The 22342-nt window shown below is 40.1% G+C and overlaps 2 protein-coding genes across 4 annotated transcripts; one reads left to right on the forward strand and one right to left on the reverse strand.

Annotated features, from left to right (window-relative positions):
• Positions 1-16973: 16973 nt before the first annotated feature.
• LOC111877178 (protein disulfide isomerase-like 5-4) lies at positions 16974-21298 on the forward strand. Of its 3 annotated transcripts, none has more exons than XM_042902366.2 (15): positions 16974-17286; positions 18243-18333; positions 18436-18530; positions 18601-18658; positions 18754-18938; positions 19019-19076; positions 19152-19192; positions 19277-19351; positions 19435-19491; positions 19585-19651; positions 19788-19916; positions 20070-20285; positions 20382-20531; positions 20614-20691; positions 20830-21298. In XM_042902366.2, exons 1-15 carry the CDS (start codon positions 17246-17248, stop codon positions 20986-20988), a joined length of 1500 nt encoding a protein of 499 aa, XP_042758300.1. In that variant the 5' UTR covers positions 16974-17245; the 3' UTR covers positions 20989-21298. The 3 variants fall into 3 exon arrangements, 2 of the variants coding, with proteins under 2 accessions (XP_042758300.1, XP_023729471.1); XM_023873703.3 differs by having other exon boundaries at positions 20930-21298; XR_006192105.1 differs by lacking the exon at positions 20830-21298 and having other exon boundaries at positions 20386-20531.
• Positions 21299-21312: 14 nt separating this feature from the next.
• Positions 21313-22100, reverse strand: LOC111877179 (early nodulin-like protein 1). The gene is made up of 2 exons (XM_023873704.3): positions 21848-22100; positions 21313-21754 (listed from the first exon to the last, which is right to left on the reverse strand). Exons 1-2 carry the CDS (start codon positions 22008-22010, stop codon positions 21450-21452), a joined length of 468 nt encoding a protein of 155 aa, XP_023729472.1. The 5' UTR covers positions 22011-22100; the 3' UTR covers positions 21313-21449.
• Between the last annotated feature and the right edge of the window lie 242 nt (positions 22101-22342).

The following is a 22342-nucleotide window of genomic DNA, read 5'->3' on the forward strand; positions in this document are numbered from 1 at the left end:
AAACACCAAAATTAATACCCAAAAAAACCTTCTTGACTAAATGTCCACACCATTCATTAAGTCCACTCTCGTTATTGGGCCAAGGCCCAAATACCCAATCCTTGACTTGAAAGTCCATATAAAAGCCAATTATCGGCCCAATTTACCAAATTGGGCCCAACCTCCTAATTAGGCCTAACCCCATGATCCACTATCACTACCTGGACTAAATTATTTTATTTACAAGGTCCTGCAAAGGCCTAATTCCATTTAGTTCATAAACAACCCAAAACCCGAAGCCCATTTGTCAAAGCCCAACAGAAGATGTACGTGGGGGCGTACTCATCTAATCGTTGACCACCATCGGCGTGGTTAACCCAGTATGCTGGGCGTACTGGATTTACACTGGGCGTACTGGAAAAATTGTCAAAACCTCATTAAGCGCTTAATAGCTTAAGCACTTAAGCTCAAACTTTAGATCCGAAGACCTATCATGCCTAGGATCCATAAAGTCGTGAACTTTATCACTTTAGATGTCCATAAAGTTCTTCATGCTTGGTCTTAATCCATTAAGACCTTATTTACCATGCATGGGACACATTCAGCTGATGAGACCTCATTTTTATCATTCAAGGTCCCTTCAAGAGCCTAGAAAGACAGCCCTTTTCATCCAAAACACAACATGCACCAACTTGTGGTTTTTGGGGCAAAAAATGGGTCTTTTAAAGCAAAATCGAGAGATCTAATCATATAAGCATAAAATTTGGAACTTTATACCTCCTGGAGCTTCTTGAGTACGAGCTAGCTTCAGATCTACAAGCTTGGTCTCTTCCTTCAACTCTTTGATGCAAAGATTTCCTCTTAAAGCACTCAAGAACACACAAATAAGATTAAACACACAAAAGGGAAGGTTCTCATTATGTTGCTTATATAGGCCCCAAACCCTAAATATTAGGGTTTCACCAAGACATTAGTACGCCCAACGTACTAAGGCAAGCCTTAATACGCTTAGAGTACTCCTATGTACGTGCATCATACTCCCAATTTGGCCCAAGTTTGCAAACTTGGTCCTTAAACTTATCTTGGCTCATCATTCTCAAACCCAAGGGTTATAACTGACAAAATAATGATAAAAGGAGGTTTGGAAATACCTTGAAAGTCTCGGGATGTTACAACTCGATAGATATCGATTACCAATTATATCTCACTATATAATTCCTAGATTTTTGGGATCGCTAATTACAAATTAGACATGTTTCATCACATCTATGCCTCAAAACTCTCTTGCTTAGGTATCCTTTGTCACAAAAGATTTCCGATCAAATCGTCCAATTTGAAAAACTTGTGTAACCGTCCTAGAACTTGGTTATAGAAATCGCAAAGACACCCCAGCCATCAAAAGACAACTAAGCAGTTAGGTATCATTTATATGACTAGTGCATACAAGAGACGTGCAAACATTCTTCAAAAGGATTGTATAGATTTGAGGTTTGTAAAAAAAAGGGTCTTTATATGTTTTATAATTCTAGTTTAAAAATATATGATATCATGGTTATTACATGCATATAATAAACCATGGTATCAATTTTCAAAAGAAAATCACTTTTAAATGTTCTACATAAAAAGCTAGTTTTTCTATAATTTGACGGAATTCAATTTTAATAACCGGTATGAAGTTTGAGTGCATTTGAACATTATATATCTTTTATAAAACTTAATTTTATTAAGTTTTTATAAGTTACAAAAATCACCATTTTAAAGTTATAATGGAGTATTTCAAAATTTGTCGTAACAATTTTATAAAACCGAGTTTTATTTTTAAAATAATAACTTGTTACATCTTATGTCCATTTTTGAAAAACCCAAACTTCATGTGATGTTAATTTTGTTAAAAATTATTCTATCATGTGAAAAACTAATTTATCAACCACACAAAATAATGCATAAAATAAACAATACAAACATGCATAAAAAGATATTTGCATAAACATAACCAACTAATGACAATTTTGTGAGCCAACACAGAAATGTCAAGCCCATTCCTAAAAGGACATTTAAGGGGACCAAAAAAATCTTCTTGTAATGTTGTTGAAGAAGCTCACACTTGAGTAAACATAAATTACTTGCAAAAGACAGGAAAAACTTCTTGAATGCTAAACCTCATCAACTGTCGCTAAAAGTGCAACAATCATTTGTTAACAGCATTAGCGACACTTTTTAGAAAAATGTCATTGAAAATCTTGCACACCTTTTAGACTTGAAAGTTGCTCTTTTGTCTTCAAAAAAATGGTTCCAACTTGATTTCTTTTTACAATTTTGTACAAATAAATTAATTCTAAAAAAAACTAATCTATTACTTTACAAAAATAACCAAGAAAAGCTAATCTATTTAATTATTACATATCATAAGAATAAATAAATTAGTATAGCCACTTTAAAGCAAAAATAACTATCACAACAACACAACAACACAACAACATAATCTGTTCAAGTTTCACCACCCCTAATGGGAAGGGACAAAACAAAAACAAAGGCAAGGGCAAAATGTCGAAATCGGATGACTTGAAAGAAATGGGCGATATTGTGCAAAGCATAAAAGATAGAATGAATAAATTTTTGAAACTTGCTTCGAATAGAGAGAGTCGGAAACAAACGGACAGTGACCTGAGAGTGCTATCGATGAACACGTTGAATTTGATCGGGGATGCGCTTCAAGTCGTTTTGCAACTGAAGGAAGACGTTACGCTAATCGTGGTTAATTTGTAGTTGTTTTCCAAGTTTTAATTATTTGATTTTTTTTAAGTTGTACGTTTAAGCTTTCTAATTTTTTAATTTCTAATTTCCTAGGTTTTTTTTAAGTAACGTAATGGTTTTTAATTTTAATTAATGAAATATTATGTTATTATTTAAAACTAAAAGTTTTATATATTTAAAAAATAAAAATAAATTAAAGGAGTGTGACACCACTCCTTGGGTGTGGTATGAGACCACACTTTTATGATAATGATTGAGGTGATGCCTACGTGTCACTGCACTTTCATAAGAGAGCATGACACCACTCTCTCCAGCCTTATTTGCCACGAAAGTATGAGAATAAAAAAGAATTGAGTATATAAATTTAAATTTAAATAATTACTTTTCAACATTTAGTCTATCGAATAAAAAAATAAATATATCAAAAATTTAGAATTTATATATTTTGTGCACATCACATTTCATTTTATTTTTTAGGGTAAATGTCATTGTAGCCCTACGAAGTTTCATCATTTGGTTTAAATGGTCCCTTTTGTTTTTGTTTTTGTTTTTTTTTTGGGAATTTAAGGGGTAGAAAGTGTAGTTTTATCGGCTAAAATGGTCCATAGACATGTTTTAAGAGGTTTCATAGCCATGTCATAGTCCAAGTCATCTAATGAGTTCAGTCTGAGTCAACTCTCCCTACACGTCACCGAGTTGAGCCGAATCATTTGCTTGGGCCCTAAGGGTCACTATGGACGCAATATATATAAAAGCGATGGTTTAATAAATCAAACCCTAAAACATTATACCCATATTCGGCCAAACATTTACCGACAAGAAGGAGACAATCCCTTTCACGAGAATCACGAGATGGCTACCCCAGCACCGTCACCAGATTCGATATCGTTAAATTCTTGAGACCAGATGAGCTTCAGTGACATACACACAATATTTTGTGATTGTGGGGAGAGAATGGCGGAAACACAGGTGGAGATGGATCGCATTAAGGAGGAAATGGGGCGTGATTCTGTGATATCAAAGGTCGAAATGCTTGCCGTGCAGCGCCAATTAGACCGTAACGATAAGAAGATGCAAGTTATGACGGTTGTTCTGGTGACGATTGGTTTTCTCATGGACAAAATGCACACTCTAATGTAATCGTGATTCGGGTGTTCTTTGTTGTCTTAGGTTGTCTGTGTTGCTAGTGTTAATCTGCAATGTTGTCTATTAGGGTTTATGCGGATTACTATCTTTTTGGTGTAATCGTCTGAAATGGATGATGAAGTCATGTCTTAGCAGGCATTTTGTATAAATGACTATGTAATTGTTAACGAAGCTATATATTAGTTTAACATTTAAATATATTATTTTTATAACACTAACCCTAGAATTTTCTCGTTAGTTAATGAGATAGTTGGGGGTATTTTTGTCATTTGACATTGCAGTCACGTATATGTACCATTCACATAGATTTGTTACCATTTAATCCTTGTTTTTGCTCGCTTGTCTTTCTCTCGGTGTAAATTGAAGGTATGAAGATGGAAGGAAGCATGAAATCAGTGGAATGTTCCTGTAGGTATGCTGCTATAATACGAACCTCAACCACTCGGAGCAACCCAGGATGACACTTTTATGCTTGCCCCAAAAAGGTAAAAAGTGATTGCAACTTTCCTTGTACTGTAGCCCTAGATTTGAAAATAATTTTCTGCATAAATCATTTGTTTCTCACAAATAACTAATCTCAGGGTCCCCGAAATGGGTTTATTTGTTGGGTAGATGAAGTTGATACAACAAGCACAACTGGTGAGGCTATCATGATTACAACTTTGCATAGGTCGAATAAGAAGCTTTAGTCCGATGTTTGGAAGATGAAACTATGTTTATTTCTTAGTTGGGCTATATTCTTTATCATAATAGTGTATAAGTTCTAATGGGTTGTTAATGGTATTTTCTTGATGATTTGTAATAATTTGGGTAAATGTGGTTCTGTAATCCTATTGGAAATTAATGAAACATCGTTATTTAGTGGACCACAAAAGTTGTAATGGGCTATTTTCTGTGTCATACTATTTTCCCACTTTATCAATAATTTGCATGGACATATTTTAATTGTAGATTAGTTTAGTGGACCACAAAAGGGATCACATAGATATAGACTAATAAATAGGGTTGTCAAATCGGGCAGTCGAGTCGTGTTTTTGTCTGACATGACACGACAAGGTTTTGTATAACACGAACATTACACGACACTGTAACACCCTGAGTTCAGAAGAGCAAAGTTTTGGGTGCTTAGTGTAAATATGCAAGACCGACTCGGCGAGTCAATAGGTAGACTCAGCGAGTCGGGTCGCGAATCTGGTCATGTGTTAAGTGACCAACTCGGCGAGTCAGAGGAGTGACTCGGCAAGTTGGTGTTGGGTGGAGAAAAACCCTAATATGGAGTTTGTGCTTTATATAAAGGACATAATACCCTCTCTTCAGCCCCTCTACACTCCGTTTGAGTCCCATAAACCCTAATAGCCGTGAGTTAGAGCTTGGAGAGTGTTTGGAGCTTTGAGAAGTTAATTTGGTAGAGGAGACTTGAAGAAACAAGAGTTAACCATCAAGGATTTCGTGTGGATCCAGAATCCACTCCAGTTTGGGGCACGTTTGTGAGGTATTAAGTTGTTACCTTGACCCTTTTCTTCTAGAATCATACATATGTGGAGGCTAGGGTTTTCCTTGGTTAAGGGAATTGTTATAGAAGCTAGATCTAAAGCTGAAACTTCAGATCTAAACCTCTTTTGAGTCCTAAGTTCATAAAGTTCAGTCCTTGGATGATTGGTGAAGCCCCTTTTGTCTAAAACCCAAGCCCTAGTGTGTTTTGAGTTTATATCTCCTTGATATCACGTAAAGTTTACAACTTTACATGAGGAATAGCTTGTGGAAGGGTAGATCTATGGATTAGAGCTCCAGAATGGCCTAAAAAGCCACTGCATGGGTTAACAACTAGAGGTACTCGGCGAGTCACATGGGTGTACTCGGCGAGTTGGATGAAGATAGGCAGGGACTCAACGAGTTGGAAGAACAACTCGGCGAGTCAGTTGAAGATTGCCTTGGACTCGGCGAATCTGTTCTTAGACTCAGCGAGTCTGGTTGCGAAGTCCTAACCTTTTTGGTTGAGCGGTGAATCAGTGAGTCGAGTGACGACTCGGTGAGTTGAGCAGGAAGTGACTCAGAGTTTGTGGGACTCGGCGAGTCTTGGGGCGACTCGGCGAGTTTGGTCGCGATATGGGAGTTTTCAGAGCCTAGGGACACGACGAGTCAGCGGGCTGACTCGGTGAGTAGAGCCAGTCAGGGAGTTTGACTTTGACTAAGGACTTTGAATTTGACCAAGAGTTGACCAGTTGACTTCCAGGGGTAATTTGGTAATTATTGTTATTTATTGAGTTCAGTCTTTTGGTATTATCAGTGGTGGGGTTCGTGTCGGAGGTTAGAGCAGCGTGATCCTATCTTTTCAGCCAGCAGTTGCGAGGCGAGTTATCCTCACTATACTAAGGGGTCTAAGGCACCAAGGCCAGCCCATCGGATTTGATATCCTAGTAGTTATTGATATGTTGAGTTTAATTAGTAATGTATGCCTGTTGATATGTTAGTCGGGTAGGTCTGTAGGACTGCATGTGATACTGATTGATTACCTGTATGTGCATTTATCTGTTACATGTCGACATGTATGCGGGATGGGTTGAGGTTGTACTGCTTCGTGCGGTAGCCAACAAACCCTAGAGTATTCCAGATATGAGCTGAGGGCCTGGAAGTCATTCCATACTCATATTGAGGACTCGTGAGTATTCTAGATATAAGCTGAGGGCCCAGAAGGTACTCTAGACTCATACTGAGGACTCGGAAGTATTCTAGATATGATCTGAGGGGCCGGTAGGCATTCCAGACTCATACTGAGGACTCGGGAGCATTCCAGATACGAGCTGAGGGCCCGGTAGGCATTCTAGAATCGTACTGAGGGCTTGATGGCAATCCAGATACAAGTTGAGGGCCCGATAGGCATTCCAGACACGTACTGAGGGCCAATGAGGTAGTTCAACTTGTAAAGCTATGGACCCAGTGCATGCTGTTCTATTTCTGTTCTGTATGATATGTTACGTGTATGGTATATGTGGTTGGTATTTTGGGGGTATCTCACTACCCTTCCTACCCTCGCAATCACTCTGAAAGGACCAATATATCGGGGTCCCAACTTGCCCCTCTTCCTGAATCGAATCACTCCTTTCCAAGGAGAGACCTTCAGGAGCACGAAGTCGTCGACCTGAAACTCGAGCTCGGACCGGGGTCTGTGCGCATAACTCTTCTGACGACTCTGAGCGGTCAACAACCTCTATTAGACCTGTTGAATCTGCTTTGTCGTCTGAAGCACGATCTCGGTACTACCCATCACACGCTGCCCTACTTCTCCCCATCAAATGGGGGTCCGACACCTCCTCCCATACAACAGCTCAAAAGGCGGCATACCAATGCTCGAATGATGGTTGTTGTTGTAGGAAAACTCTGCCAAGGGCAAATACATGTCCCAACTCCCGCCGAAATCCAACACACATGCTCGGAGCATGTCCAAGAGTGTCTGAATCGTCCGCTCACTCTGCTCGTCAGTCTGTGGGTGGTATGCGGTACTAAAATGCAGTTTCGTGCCCAATTCCTCATGAAACTTCTTATAGAATCTGGAAGTGAAACGTACATCTCGATTTGAGACAATGGAGATCGGCACTCCATGCCGCGATACCACCTCTCTCACGTACACCTCTGCCAACCTCTCCGCGGAAGAGCTCTAACTGATAGCCAGGAAGTGAGCGCTCTTCGTCAACCTGTCCACAATCACCCAAATTGCATCGACACCCCTCGCAGTCCTTGGCAATTTGGTGATGAAATCCATGGTAATCTGTTCCCATTTCCACTCGGGAATCTCTAACGGCTGCAGTTTACCATGTGGACGTTGGTGCTCGACCTTAACCCTGCGACAGGTCAAACATCTCTCCACAAACCATGCGACATCCCTCTTCATACAGGGCCACCAATACTCCCTTTTCGGGTCCAAATACATCTTAGTGGCCCCGGGATGGATCGAGAACTTCGATCGATGAGCCTCTTCCATCAAAATGGTACGCGTTCCGCCCACCGACGGTACCCATATCCGACCCTGAAATGTCATAAGCCCCCGGCTATCGGTAACGAATTCCGATACTAGCCCGACAACTCGTTCTCTCTTATAGCATCCTGGCATTACGACCTCCACCTGGGCCCCACGAATAGAATCCAACACCAGGGTCATCACTCTCAATCTCAGACAGACATCTCGCATCGGGGCGGCCTCTGCCCTACGGCTCAGTGCATCGGCTACAACATTAGCCTTGCCTGGGTGGTACAGGATCTCACAATCATAATCCTTGACCACATCCAACCACCTCCTCTGGCACATGTTCAGGTTGGGCTGATCCATCAAATACTTCAAGCTCTTGTGGTCTGTGTATATCGTACATAGAACCCCATATAGATAATGTCGCCAGATCTTGAGGGCGAACACTACCGCTCCCAATTCCAGATCATAAGTGGGATACCTCGACTCATGAGGCTTAAGCTGCCTCGATGCATATGCTATCACATGCCCCCTCTGCATAAGCACCGCTCCCAATCTGGATATCGATGCATCACAATATAAAACAAAATCCTCCATCCCTTCCGTAAGGGCCAATGTCACACCCCCAAAATCGATGAACGGCGGAAACGTTCTGGGGTGGAGGACGTCATGTACATTATCACAACAATGTAAAGTAGTAAACAAGAAACAACATCATCCATTGCATTAATGGTATAATTTCATACAAGTGCGTTCTGAAAAAGTTATATAGACACCCAAAAATTATATACATCAAAATAAAAGAGGAGTCTTGAACAAGCTCCTTCTTCTCAAAATCCGGCACCTGTACCTGTCTACTAGTGACCTCAGAATACAAGTTATTTTGAAAGCGAGTATCAACTTTAGAGCTGGTGAGATCATAAGTATATTAGTGTCTGTGTTTGTATGAAATCATTTGTAAGATGTTTTGTAATGTATAAGTTCTGTTAAGTTTTGTATCATTTGTATTTGTTTGAACTCTCCTAGAAAACCCTATGCTTTCTACTAAAAGTAGCCTTCTACCAAGGCATCTAGTATCTGTGTGTGTGTCTCATGTAAGTGTGCGTATTTTCCTAACTCTGACTATCATTACCCAAGAATATAGTTTTTTACATTACCGTGCATCATGTGCATGTTCACGAAGTGAATGCAATGGTGAAATATTATAGTACTGTAGTGTTGTATTCAGGAACTACTGTTCTACTAAGTACCTTAAGCAATTGTAATTTTTAAGATAACATGTGATCGGCATGTATCTTTCTACCAACTCAATAGCAAAACGAGAATGTAAGATGCTGGAAAAATGACGTTTGGCACCCGTAGAATTGCAAGTCCCACTATAGCGAGCAACAAGGTGTAGGATAGTCAATCCAGTATAGATCTATACACAAACTCATACGCTCCCCAATTAAGGAGATTCTGATACAAAAATAGTCATGGCAGGTAGTGCCATGCCCTGTTTAATGGCTCACATAACTGTGTTAATGTATATGTAATGTATATGTAATGTATATGTGTGCTAGCTGTATTGAGCGTTCTTTCTCTATCTAGCCTGTATGTTTGTTTCTCGTCACTATGTATTATGTTTCTTTCTCATCACTATGTATTATGTTTGTTTCACATCACTATGTATTATGTTTGTTTCTCATTACTATGTATAATGTTTGTTTCTCATCACTATGTATTATGTTTGTTTCTCATCACTATGTATTAATGTTTGTTTCTCATCACTATGTATTATGTTTGTTTCTCATCACTATGTATTATGTTTGTTTCTCATCACTATGTATTAGTATTAGTAAAACCCTAAACTACGCTTATTGTAGTTTACTAGTAATATAACTTGTACGTATGAATATGGAAGTATACCCTTGTTACCCAAGGGTATTGAATTGACTGGAAGTACCTTTTATGAGTATATATTTACATATGATATATAACTAATATTTAAACGACCTTCGGACTGATACTCGATATCCCACCAGACCACATCTCAAGCGCGAAAAGGAAATAGGGCGGGCAGGCCTTCCTAAGCCTTTTACACATTTCTTATATAACTATGCATACATGGACATGGAATTGATAATAAGTATAACAGAGTTTAAGTAAAAGTATTTGATAAGTAAAAGAGTTGTAAAACAATTTGAAGCAAAACAGTTTGATAAACAATTTGAACAATAAGGAAATCACTGGTTTTGTAGTTATTAATTACATGTGATTGATGTAATAACATTAAATATTTGACTTGTATTCCCCCCCCCCCCCCATAAAAGCATTTAAAAAAAACATTTAAACCGTTGATTAAGGGGTATGAACTCACCCGTAGTGAGTGGTTCTGAAGAAAATGTTGGATCAGTTGCTAAGTGACAAGTGTTGACTTAAGTACACACACGAATCCTATTTAGCATATATTGATGCATATATGAATATAATTAGTGTTATGAATAACTAATTAATGAATTGGGACCACTTTAGGGACTGGTAAACACTTATATTGAAGTGTTACAACCATAAATGATTGTACGAAGGGTTATAAGGCAATACAAGAGAGTGTATAGCCAAAATACACACTATATGTGTGTGTGCGGCCATGTGTGTGGCCAGCGCGTGTGTGCGGTCAGGTGTGCTGCCAGAAGGCGTGTGCTGCCAGAACATATGGTGTTCTTGGTGTTCTTGGTGTTCTTGGTGAAGGATGTTACCTTTCCGGATGATACTTGAGAGGATTTTCGGGTCCTAGCTTTGTAGAAGTGTAAGAAATGATCAAAATGACCAAGGATAGTATATATAGGAGGGTGTGTGCGGCTGGAGGGGTGTGTGGTTGGCCTGTGTGCGGCTGGCTGGCCGCATACACATGGTTTGGTGTGTTTGGCCCGTTTTTCCAATGCTACACCCTATCTAACCCATCCTCCGACACGTATCTCAATTATACTAAGCTTTAAGCACTCTTTTAGACCCAAAACTTCATTATACAATAGCAAAACAAAGCTAACTTTAATAAAAATGAAGTTTGTAACCTAGAAATTTCGGGTTGTCACAGCCAACACTGGGGCTTCGCATAATTTCAGGCGAAGTGTCTCGAACGAGGTCTGCTGCTCCGGACCCCAAGAAAATGCAGCACCCTTCCGGGTCAACTTGGTGATTGGCACGACAATCTTGGAGAAATCCTTAATAAACCTCCGATAATAGCCGGCCAAACCCAGAAAGCTCCTGATCTCGGTGGGTGATCTCGGTACCTCCCACCTCATGACCGCCTCAATCTTGGCCGGATCGACCAATATCCCATTCTGGTTAATGAGATGCCCTAAAAATTGAACCTCTCGTAACCAAAACTCACATTTAGAGAACTCGGCATAAAGCCTCTCCGATCTCAGAACTCCGAGGATCTCCCTCAAATGCTCCTCATGCTGCTCTCTGGATCTCGAATACACCAATATGTCGTCGATGAACACGATCACCGAGAGATCCAACATCGGTCAGCACACTCTGTTCATGAGATCCATGAACATTGCCAGTGCATTGGTGAGTCCAAAAGGCATCACCACGAACTCCTAATGTCCATAACGAGTCCGGAATACTGTCTTCTGGACGTCCTCATCATGCACCCTCACCTGATGATACCCATACCTCAAATCGATCTTGGAGAACCAAGATGCTCCCCGCAACTGATCAAAAAAACCATCGATCCTCGGCAACGGGTAACGGTTCTTGACCGTTATCTTGTTCAACTCCCGGTAATCAATGCACATCTGGTGTGAACCATCCTTCTTCTTGACAAAAAGGATAAGCGCCCCCCATGGCGAAATGCTCGGCCGAATAAACCCCTTCCCCAGCAGCTCCTGGAGCTGCGAGGATAACTCCTGCATCTCTGGAGGCGCAAGGCGATAAGGCGCCGCTCCCGGAACCAAATCGATATTCAACTCTACCTGCCTCTCCGGAGGCACACCCGACAACTCCTCTGGAAACACATCCAGAAACTCGCGCACTATCGGGACCTCATCAACTGACTTCTGTCTCTCAGAATCAACCGTCGCATCCATCACATATGCCACAAATCCCCTGCAGCCCTGTTGTAGACTCTGTCTCGCTCTGGCGGCCGAACAAAATGCTGACCAAGCACGTGTACCCTTGCCGTACTCCGTAAGAACTCCCCCACTAGGGTCTCAAATCGTCACCAATTGACGCTCGCAGTCTATCACATCTCCATATCGGCTCAACCAATCCATACCCACTATCACACACACATCCCCCATCGCAATCGGAACCATATCTATTGGAAACTTCACACCGAAGATCTCAAGGACACATCCTCGAATCACATCTGAAGCATACACTACTTGCTCATCAGCTATGGAAACGCGCAGAGGTCGACCCAACGCCTCTCGTCGGATACTAATGTGCTGACTAAATGCTACGGAAACAAACGACTGAATCGCACCCAAGTCAAATAATACCAAAGCAGGCACATAATTCACAAGAAAAGTACCTACGCACATCACCATATAAGCATAATAACTCAACTCAAATAAAAGATGAATATAGAATACATACCAGCCACAACATCGGGCGCCGCGTGGACCTCCTCTACAGTCAACTGGAAAGCTCTCCCATGAGCCTTCGGTGCCTTGGACTTCACCAGCCGAACCTCGGTAGTCCTAGCAACAGGCGCAGATCCCTGAGCTGATCCCTGAAGTAGCTGAGGGCACTCGGCCTTCCGATGACCGGTCTGGTTGCAATGAAAGCAAACCGAAAATCCCTTGGGGCAATCCCTCGCGATATGCCCTTCCTTCCCGTACTTGTAACATACTCCAGCTCTGCACGACCCCTCGTGACTCTCGTCACACTTTACACAAGTGCAGCCCTTCGTGCCTCCAGATCTCGAATCAGCGGGTCTAGCCCGCTTGGTTGCCGGCTGAGACTGAGTCGGTCGTCGATCCGCCCTCTATGACTCGGCCTCCTCCCTGGCCTGAGTCTCCAACTCAATCTCCCTCTTCCGAGAATTTTCCTGGAGCTCAGCAAATGTCCAGTAAGTCAAGTTCACCATGAACTCTTGAATATCTCTCCTCAGAACACTCAGATAACAGCTCATACGAGCATGCTCAGAGGACACCTGCTCAGGGCAAAACATCGCCCTCTCATGAAACTTCTTGGTGATCACTGCCACAAAATCAGTACACTGCTTGAGGGTCAAGAACTCCTGAATCAACCGTTCCCTCTCCACCGGGGGGAACATACTCGTCTCTGAACATAGCGGTGAACCTCTCCCAGGTCACCTCAGAAATCTCCGCCAAAGTGAAGTTCGCCGTCACGAACTTCCACTAATCCTTCGCTCCCAAGCGGAGCTGGTTCAGAGCGAACCGTACCCTCAAGTGTTCTGGACAAGAACACGTATAGAAACATCCGTCGATGTCAGAGATCCATCTCATCGCAGCAATCGGGTCCTGCATCCCATCGAACTCTGGTGGCTTCGTGTTGCTGAATTCCCGAAACAACAACAGCAGCAGTAGTTGCAACCGCCGCAGCCTCAGTCAGTGCTGCATACCACTCATCAAAGGTCTCAATCAAAGTGGTCTTGATGTCCCCAAACATCTCAGGAATCTCAGCCCGGATGGCAGCAGCCACCTCCTCATGAATCAATCGACGGATCTCCTCGTCGCTGACACCACTACTCTCAGGTGTGTGCCGAGTCCCAACCATGATGCCTCTAAAATACAACAATAAATATCAGATACTTGATCAAGCATACACATACTCGATAACACAACCCTACTCGTCCTCCGCTGTCCCAAAGATTCTTACTTGGAATGCCCATTGATCCGGTGTCTTCAGTAGTACAGGCCTAATACTACTGACCACACCGCATCAACATTCACTCCAAGTCCTCCTCCTTGGATCCTGGATTACAAGTACTCTACTCTCATTATGCATTGGCTACTCTCCGATAGCCCTCTCATGAGCTCCTAATAGCTATCTACTCGTTCTCAAAGCATCTCAGCAGCAGAAATCCCCTAGGCTAAGGCATCACAAATCAGGCCACTCTAGTCCTAATATGAATACCTAGCCTACTCTAGCATGCATAATGTAACATAGCATATCTCATAAGACATAATGTAAGGGTACTTTTGGGGATTCACCGATCGGGCGCTGGCTGATCGTACACACGGCTCTGCTCTGTTTGTCTCAAAACTCTTTTTACTCTTTTCAAAAATTTTCCTTCATTATCAAAATTTTTCCTCAAATCCTCAGTTTGAGTTCAGATACGCCCGAAGATGCAACCGAATCCCTCAAACCAAGGCTCTGATACCAACTTGTAACAACGTAAATTTCAAAACAAAATTTTCATTTTTTTAATCCACCAAGTTCATATAAAAATATTCTCAAATATTTCCAATTTTAGTTTTTGAAACATAACATATCCCAAGATCATAAAAGCAAACTCTCTCTCTAGTGTGTACGAGTTACGTCGGCGCCTTCCCACGGTCCTCGCTAGTACCTGAAACACATAACACAACAACTGTAAGCATAAATGCTTAGTGAGTTCCCCAAAATATCGCATACAACACATACGCCACTCGAGGCTATAATACGACCCTCCGGTCGTTGTGTCTCAGCGGGACCCTCCAGTCCCGTAGCTCGTTGGACCCTCTGGTCCGGTCATAGCTCGTTGGACCCTCCAGTCCGGTCTATAACATCATACAACATACATATATCACATAGCACATAATCTCATACGTAACACATAAGACCCTCTGGTCAACACATAATACCACTCTAGGTAACGTATAGTGAGAAGACTCACCTCAGGTGTCTCGGTAAGTCTCTGACTCGGTAGAAATGTGATCTAGCCTCCGCCTAATCACATAAAGTAATTACTTTCATAAATATAACTATACTTAAACCTTTCTTAACACCCTCAGAAGGGTAAAAGACCATTTTACCCCTCTTTTGGCTTAAAGGCCTCACTGTTGACCAAACCCCAAAAGTCAACGGTTAAACTTTGACCTGACTCGTCGAGTGCACTTGGGCGAATCAGTGAGTCTACGCGTGTCCACTGACTCTCTTAGTCCTTCTTGGCACGTCGAGTCCTTCCCTTTACTCGACGACTCACACCGGGCATGAATCACGGGGCCACCCCGACTCAACTCGCCGAGTCTCAAGAACAACTCGGCGAGTTCCGCCTTGAACTCCAGTCCCCTAACTCTCCCTGACTCACCGAGTTATTTCCCCAACTCGGCAAGTCTACTCACTGAATGATTTACAGGAAACCCTCATCCTACTCGCCGAGTCTGATCTTCGGACTCGGCGAGTTCATGCCATGCGCAAACTCCATAGACCTCCTAAGGTTAGACCTGCTCCTTTAATTCATAGATTTGGCCTTTCCAAGCATGATAATCATGTAAAGTTCAGACCTTGACACTCACAAATCATCTAAATGGTCTAACTTGATGATTTAGCCCCAAAAATGACATCCTAAGCTCATGGCTCCCAAAATAACTCATAAAGCTCCAAGGGTTAAGGTCTCTGGACCTCTTTGGGTCCAGATCCAAAGCATAGACTTGAGAAAGGACCAATTGCTCCACTTATCCATCCTCTAAAGGGGGGGGGGGGGGGGGGGTTTAGAAAACCCTATCTCTAAGAATCAATACCAAAACTGAAGAAGGTCCGAATAAATACCTCAATATGGACTCTATGAACTCTGAAGTCACCAACACCGCACCTCCTTCAGCCTCCTCTTGCCTTGGTCACCTCCTTCTTGCAAAAACACCCACAAAAGATCAAGAATGGTCTCTCCTTCCTCACAAGCGCTCTAGATCTCTTAGGGTTTCTCTCTGGGGTTTGGTAGCCGCAAATGACGGCCTTAATGGCCTTTAAATAGGTCCCAAATCCTGGAAATTAGGGTTTCATTAAACAACGTGGACTCGCTGAGTCCACTCATGAACTCGCCGAGTCCGGCTGTGAACCCAGATACGAATCTGCGACCATACTCGACGAGTTTAAACACCAACTCACCGAGTCTCCTCACAACTTCCAAAAATAAAAGAATAAAATATTATACCTGGGAATCCGGATGTTACAAAGTTGTTACTTCCTCAACAATTGTGCCATTGTCATCTATACGAAAATATGCGTCCTCATGAGGAGGACTTGATGGGATTGACTGCACCTTGGGGCATAGCTTGCTCAAAAAAACATCATTTATGGTCTTATTCATAGGAGTGGAATCAACATGTCCAAGGCCATCATGTACATTACCTTGCAAGTCAGCAATCTCGTTCTGAAAAGCTCCCAGGCTATGCAACTCCTCGTTATTCCCCCTACACCCGACTGCTTCTCTTCAGGACTGCGAACTTCAGCTTGGTCATCCACTATCCATTGATGAACATTAGAACCAAGATGATCTATGTAAACTTGGATTACACATCCGCTGTCGTACCCTACTTGAATGAACTCTTGGTAGTCTTTCTCGATGGCTATTATCCTCAATCCATCAGGAAAATCTATATCTGGCATGCAAAAATACACATTCACACATTCCTCATTCGCGAATCTTTGAATAAACAGTAGAAATTCTTTCAAGTCCATTCCTGCAAAATCGACGTCTTCAAAACGTTGCTCGGCTCCATCTGAGTAACTTATTGCGGGATACCTAGTAAAAATGCCAGCAAAATGAAGATTGACCTTCATATACATAGCCATAGCATCGATTTTGAGAGAAACAGCAGAAGAAGAAAGGGGAAGAAGATAGTGACGGGTGAATATGTTATTTACAAAAGCGTTAAGTAGGTCAAAATGTCATTTATTGATGTGGCAATGAAAATTTCGACGTGACAATATTTTAAATGACGTGTCTTATGATACCTGCAGACTAGGATGGGGCTAACCGGCTGACCCCTTCGTTTTTTATAGAATGACTTCAAAAGTACGTAAAGCTACACTTTGTACTCTTAAATGCCAAAAAAAAAAAAAAACAAACAAACAAAAAGGACTATTTAAACCAAATGATCAAACTTCATTGGGCTTATTTTTTACCACAATAAGTTAATAAGTTAATAGCACTTTTTGAATAGAGCGGAAACTTTTTTGTCCGCCCCTTTTCTTTCTCACTAATGTTTCATTCCGGTGAGTGCGGGCACGAAATCGTCCATTTTGCTGAAATCTATAACGGAAAAATGGAAGTTGGAGAATATTAGAGGGACCATTTTTCTAATTTTGCGAATCAGTTAGAAAAAACGCAGTCCTCGTAGGCGTTAAGCGGGATACTTTCAACCATATTTTCTTGACGACGAACGCAGGCTCATATTCATTAGTTCGCCGGAGGTCGGAAAGCGAATCCCGGTACGGATATTGGACGAGATCCACAACGCAGCCATGGTTTTTGTGGGGAAGATCAAATCCATCGATTTTTTCAGGTCCCGATTTCCATATATTTATTTTAATTAATGGAAACAAAGTGTTTGCGTTATAGCTGCTACTGATTGTAGTTGACATGTTAAAATGTGTCATCTATTTGGCGATTAGTTGTGCTTACTGTGCGTTTCATACTTGTTTTTAATAATTTTATGCGTAGAAACACTGATGGCGACGGAGTGAATTGGGATTCTGTTTCTGATAATTGTGCTCACGCCTTGCATGTTTGTGATGTGCTTCGGCAGTATAAATGCTGAAAGTTGCTTAGACATTGTTTCTTTTTACCTGTACTTGTTTTGTAATCGAGGTATCTAATCTAGCGGAACTAGTCCAGGTTGGCTGATGCAGAGCAAACGGGTCAAAATTTAGTTCTTACATGGCTTTAAAGGAACCTCACCACCAGTAGGCGTGCCCCTTGAGATTTTTTAGAGATTTAGAACAACCAATAGGTTAAGCTAGTCATGTTGCAGAGCATAGAATTTGAGCTTTGGTACCAGAATCGTAGCCATGGAGTTAAAAATCTGAAGTGATTTACTGTATTCATGTGTTTATGCCATGTGGTTGAACAAGACTTTTTGGTGGAATGCGACACTTCCCTGTTTGGAATGGGGTTGTGATTTGGAATGAAGATCTACCAATTAGTTTCTTCAACAAACCCATAGGCAGATCAAGGAAGTATGCATGTAACATGTTGATGTCAATCATTTTACGCCAGATTTAATAACGTGGGAACCTGGCAAAACTTTAACCCATGAAAATTTATAAAAGAAGCATGTTGTTTTATATATAGTAAACTATATGTATATAGTTTTTTCAAGAAGATGGAGTTATGTAGTTATTCGCTTTTTGAATGCTTTGTTGGATATGTTGATTAGCTAATATTAAATAACTCAAAGTAAGGTTTTTGTTCTCTTACAAAGATTTATTTATTTATTTTTCCAATTTTCTATTTCATCAGGAAAATTCCAAGCGATTTGACAGAGGCATCACTTTCAGGTGCTGGGATATCCATTATGGCAGCTTTCTCTATGATGTTTCTATTTGGAATGGTAGCTAGCTTATCTCTTGCTACCTTTTTTCCTTCTTGTACTATTTCTTTCTATTTTGGTCACATGCCATTTTAATGAAGTGTTAGGGGACTGTTTTTGCAGGAGCTACAGAATTATTTGACCATGAGTACTACAACTTCTGTCATAGTTGACCAAAGTTCTGACTCGGAGTTCTTACTCATTGGTTTTAATATGAGGTAAGCTCCATGAAATATGTGGTATGCTATACATAATTACTTACACATTTATTGAAATATTCCAATGCAGTTTTCCCGCTTTATCATGTGAGTTTGCATCTCTGGATGTGAGTGATGTATTGGGAACGGTAAATTTCATCTTTTTAGTTGGTAGAAGCTTCTCCTATTCTATGTTTAATTTAAAGTAAATGGGGGATTGACTTTTTTTTTCTGTTATTTTCAGAACAGGTTGAATGTAAGTAAAACAATACGCAAGTATTCCATCAATAAGCATCTGCAAACCAAAGGCCCTGAATTTGACTCCACACCAGTTTCTACTGTAATTAAGCATGATGATAAGGTCCACCAGGAATACAGTGAAGGATCCGTGACACTAAATTCAAATAATTTTGATAAAATTTCTCGTCAGTAAGTGAAATGAAGTCAAATAACTAATCTCATTTTTTGGCAATATACTTACAAAACATTTTTGTTTGGTCAAAGTGTAGGCATGCGATTTTGGCTGTAAATTTCTTTGCTCCCTGGTGCTATTGGAGTAGTCGTTTGGTATGCTTATTCTGTGACATTTAAAGATCAATAATATTCCAATTGTTCTTACCATCTCTGTTTGATTATTCTCAGACACCCTCGTGGGAGAAAGCAGCTGATATTATAAGGGAAAGGTCTTAATTATTGCATAAATTTCATCAATGATTCTCTGCTTCTTAGCTAATAGCTACTAATTGGTCCCTTGTTTGCATTGCCAGACATAATCCAGAAACAGATGGGCGTATCATCCTGGGAAAGGTCGACTGCACTAAAGAAACTCAACTTTGTAGAAGGTAACAATATAACAATTGACATTTTGGCCCTCATAGGTTAAAAGTTAAAACATAATTGATCTCTCTCTACTGGTGATTTTCAGCCATCACATACAAGGTTATCCATCTATTCGCATCTTCCGTAAGGGAAGTGATACTCGGTAAATAAATAGCTTCAATTTATCTGTAAATTAATATTTTTTTCCCAAGCTAGCTCTTGATGCTGTCTTTTTTTCTTTTTTTTTTTGAATCAGGGATCCGAAAAGACACCACAATCATGAATCATATTATGGAGACCGGGATACAGATAGCTTGGTAAAGGTATGAAAATTAATGTTTAAATCTGAAGTATTTTTCATATTTAAGAAGTTACTAATACTAGGCTGATGAAAATAATGAGGAAGAGAATTGAAAATTTTGTATCCTATTGACACCAATGTTTTGTTCCCTCCTACAGGCAATGGAAAACCTGATTGAACCTATTGAATTGGAGTCCAAAAAACATGCCAAGGTTACTGTTGAAGCAAAAAGACCAGCACCACAGGCAGCAGGATGTAGGATTGAAGGATTTGTACGAGTTAAAAAGGTAATATATATATATATATATATATATATATATATATATATATATATATATATATATATATATATATATATATATATATATATATATATATATTCTAGTTTTCGCAAAATTGATTGAAAAATTAATGTCATGTAATGTGTACTATATTTATAGGTTCCGGGAAATATTATAATATCAGCCCGATCAGAATCCCACTCATTTGATGCTTCCCAAATGAACATGTCACATGTGATTTCTAGTTTTACTTTCGGTAAAAAGGTCACTCCAAAAATGATGAGTGATCTTAAGCGACTTCGACCTTACATTGAAAACCATGACAAGTTGGCTGGCAACTCCTACATCAACACAGGCGACAAGGCAAATGTTACGGTATAAATATACATATATGCATTTAATTTAATTTTTTCGTAATTAAACCCGTTTAATTAATTTATTAACTTTAATGCGGTGATAAATTAAAATTAGATAGAGCACTATCTTCAAGTTGTCAAAACTGAGATGATGAGTTCATCTCATCAGTTGATCGAGGATTACGAGTACACTGCTCATAGTAGTTCGGTTCACGCGCTTACAATCCCTGTTGCAAAGTTTCATTTTGAACCCTCGCCTATGCAGGTTCAACATTCCAACCCCAATTAATTACAACTTTTCCTTTTCTTACGTCTGTTTAAGCTCCTAATTTTTTTTTATTAATCAGATCTTAATAACAGAAATTCCGAAATCGTTTCCTCATTTCATCACCAACCTCTGTGCAATTATCGGCGGCATTTTCACGGTTTAGATAAATTTTGATATTTCATTATCTTCTTAATTTTCTTCCAGTTTGTACCTTGTGCATACATAAATGTACTTAATATGTGTGAGTGTGAATTGTGAAAGCAACTGATTAATGAGAGTTCAACTATGCATGCAGGAAGTACAAACTGAAAAATTAAAGCCTGCTGATTGGGAATGTGAAATTACTTTTCTATCCTTGATTTTTTTTTCTTGTTTGCCGTTGCGTGTCATGTCAGGTTGCTGGGATATTGGATTCGCTTTTGCACAACACAATGAGATTGGTGAAAAAAATTGAACTGGGGAAAGACTTTTAGCCTTTGATACAACTCATTTTCTTGACTTTGGAGGCTTTTTGGTTTCTTCATATCTGTTTTATCTGGCCATCTTACTTCCTTAAGAAGTATTTTTTGCTTGTAGATACATAAAACTTGTATCCGTTAAGAGAGAATTGAAGGTGGTCAAAATTTATTTAAATAAATGAGAAGTCGAGTCTTTTGAATACACCTTGTACTGATGTTAATTGTAAATATGAAACGACAATCTACTCAAAATGATAGTTCGCTTTAATTTAGTAAATGGGAACAACAAATGTCTATATATATATATATATATATATTAATTCACACAAAACCACTATCTATTTAAATTTATTTTCTCACGTGCAAACTTGTTTCATACTTAGGACACTCCAATACAATACCAAAAACCAAAAAATGAAATATAATCGAAAGAAAACCAAACTGTTCATGCAGATGATTAAATAAAGAAGCAAGCAAAAACTCCAACTAAGCAAAAGAAGATCATAAAATTTGAAGATGCAACAAATGGAGATTCTGAGGTTGCTTTCTGGCTTCGATCCGCCATTACAACAATCGTCACTTTCTCATTCTTTTTGCAGTTTTCAGGTACACCACTGATAAAGTAGTGGGGCCCAGACCGTTCCAATGTGATCACAGTGTGGCCATCATTGTGTTTTTCAATGGGTGATGCGGTATTGCAGTTGTTATAATCGGCTTGGCTCACTAACAGCAATGAGTCCTTACTACCATCGTAGTTGAACACTGCAAAGGTCAAAAAGGTATTTTACATCAATTCAATAAAAAGATAAAATATATTAATAAAAAGATTATGGTAATTGAGAATGAAAAGCTTACATATGGTGTCTCCGATTGAAAACCTAGCTCTCTCAGCCCATGTAGTATAGGGAGCAGACGCAATGCTCCAATCACCAGAGCTCCCAATCTTCAAATCATGTGCATCACCCTTTTGAATTGACACCAAGAGGCTTAAAAGTGCAACAAGGACAATGGCGGCCATTGGCGGCGTTGGCTGTGTAAGAACTAGAAACAAGGTGGAGGTGGAGGTCGAGTGGTGGTGGTGAAATCAGGGGGGGTTTGGTGAGTGTATTTGTAGGGGAATTGTGGGCATAAAAAAGAAGGAAGTAGAGTGAAGCTTTTGGTTATTCTCCTCTTCCCTACACGTTTCTTGGGTGGCATACAAAGCATATTTGTATTATTAATGTTTTTGAAAATTTCTAATGTGAAAAACATGTAACTTGATGAAAGTGTTGAAATACTAGATAAATATATAGGAAGCAAATCTTAATTTGGATGACATAATACAAAAGTGGTATAAAGGACATGTTAATT

Source organism: Lactuca sativa, chromosome 5, assembly GCF_002870075.4.
Source record: "Lactuca sativa cultivar Salinas chromosome 5, Lsat_Salinas_v11, whole genome shotgun sequence".
Taxonomy (NCBI): domain Eukaryota; kingdom Viridiplantae; phylum Streptophyta; class Magnoliopsida; order Asterales; family Asteraceae; genus Lactuca; species Lactuca sativa.

Excerpts from the sequence above, each read along its gene's own strand:
- LOC111877178 (XM_042902366.2), top strand. The coding sequence starts at position 17,246 with ATGGTTTTTGTGGGGAAGATCAAATCCATCGATTTTTTCAG. Across the intron at positions 19,077-19,151 it reads GCTATTGGAGTAGTCGTTTG|ACACCCTCGTGGGAGAAAGC; the intron begins GTATGCTTATTC and ends GATTATTCTCAG. Across the intron at positions 19,492-19,584 it reads CGTAAGGGAAGTGATACTCG|GGATCCGAAAAGACACCACA; the intron begins GTAAATAAATAG and ends TTTTTGAATCAG.
- LOC111877179 (XM_023873704.3), bottom strand. The coding sequence starts at position 22,010 with ATGGCCGCCATTGTCCTTGTTGCACTTTTAAGCCTCTTGGTGTCAATT. Across the intron at positions 21,755-21,847 it reads TTCAATCGGAGACACCATAT|TGTTCAACTACGATGGTAGT; the intron begins GTAAGCTTTTCA and ends TGACCTTTGCAG.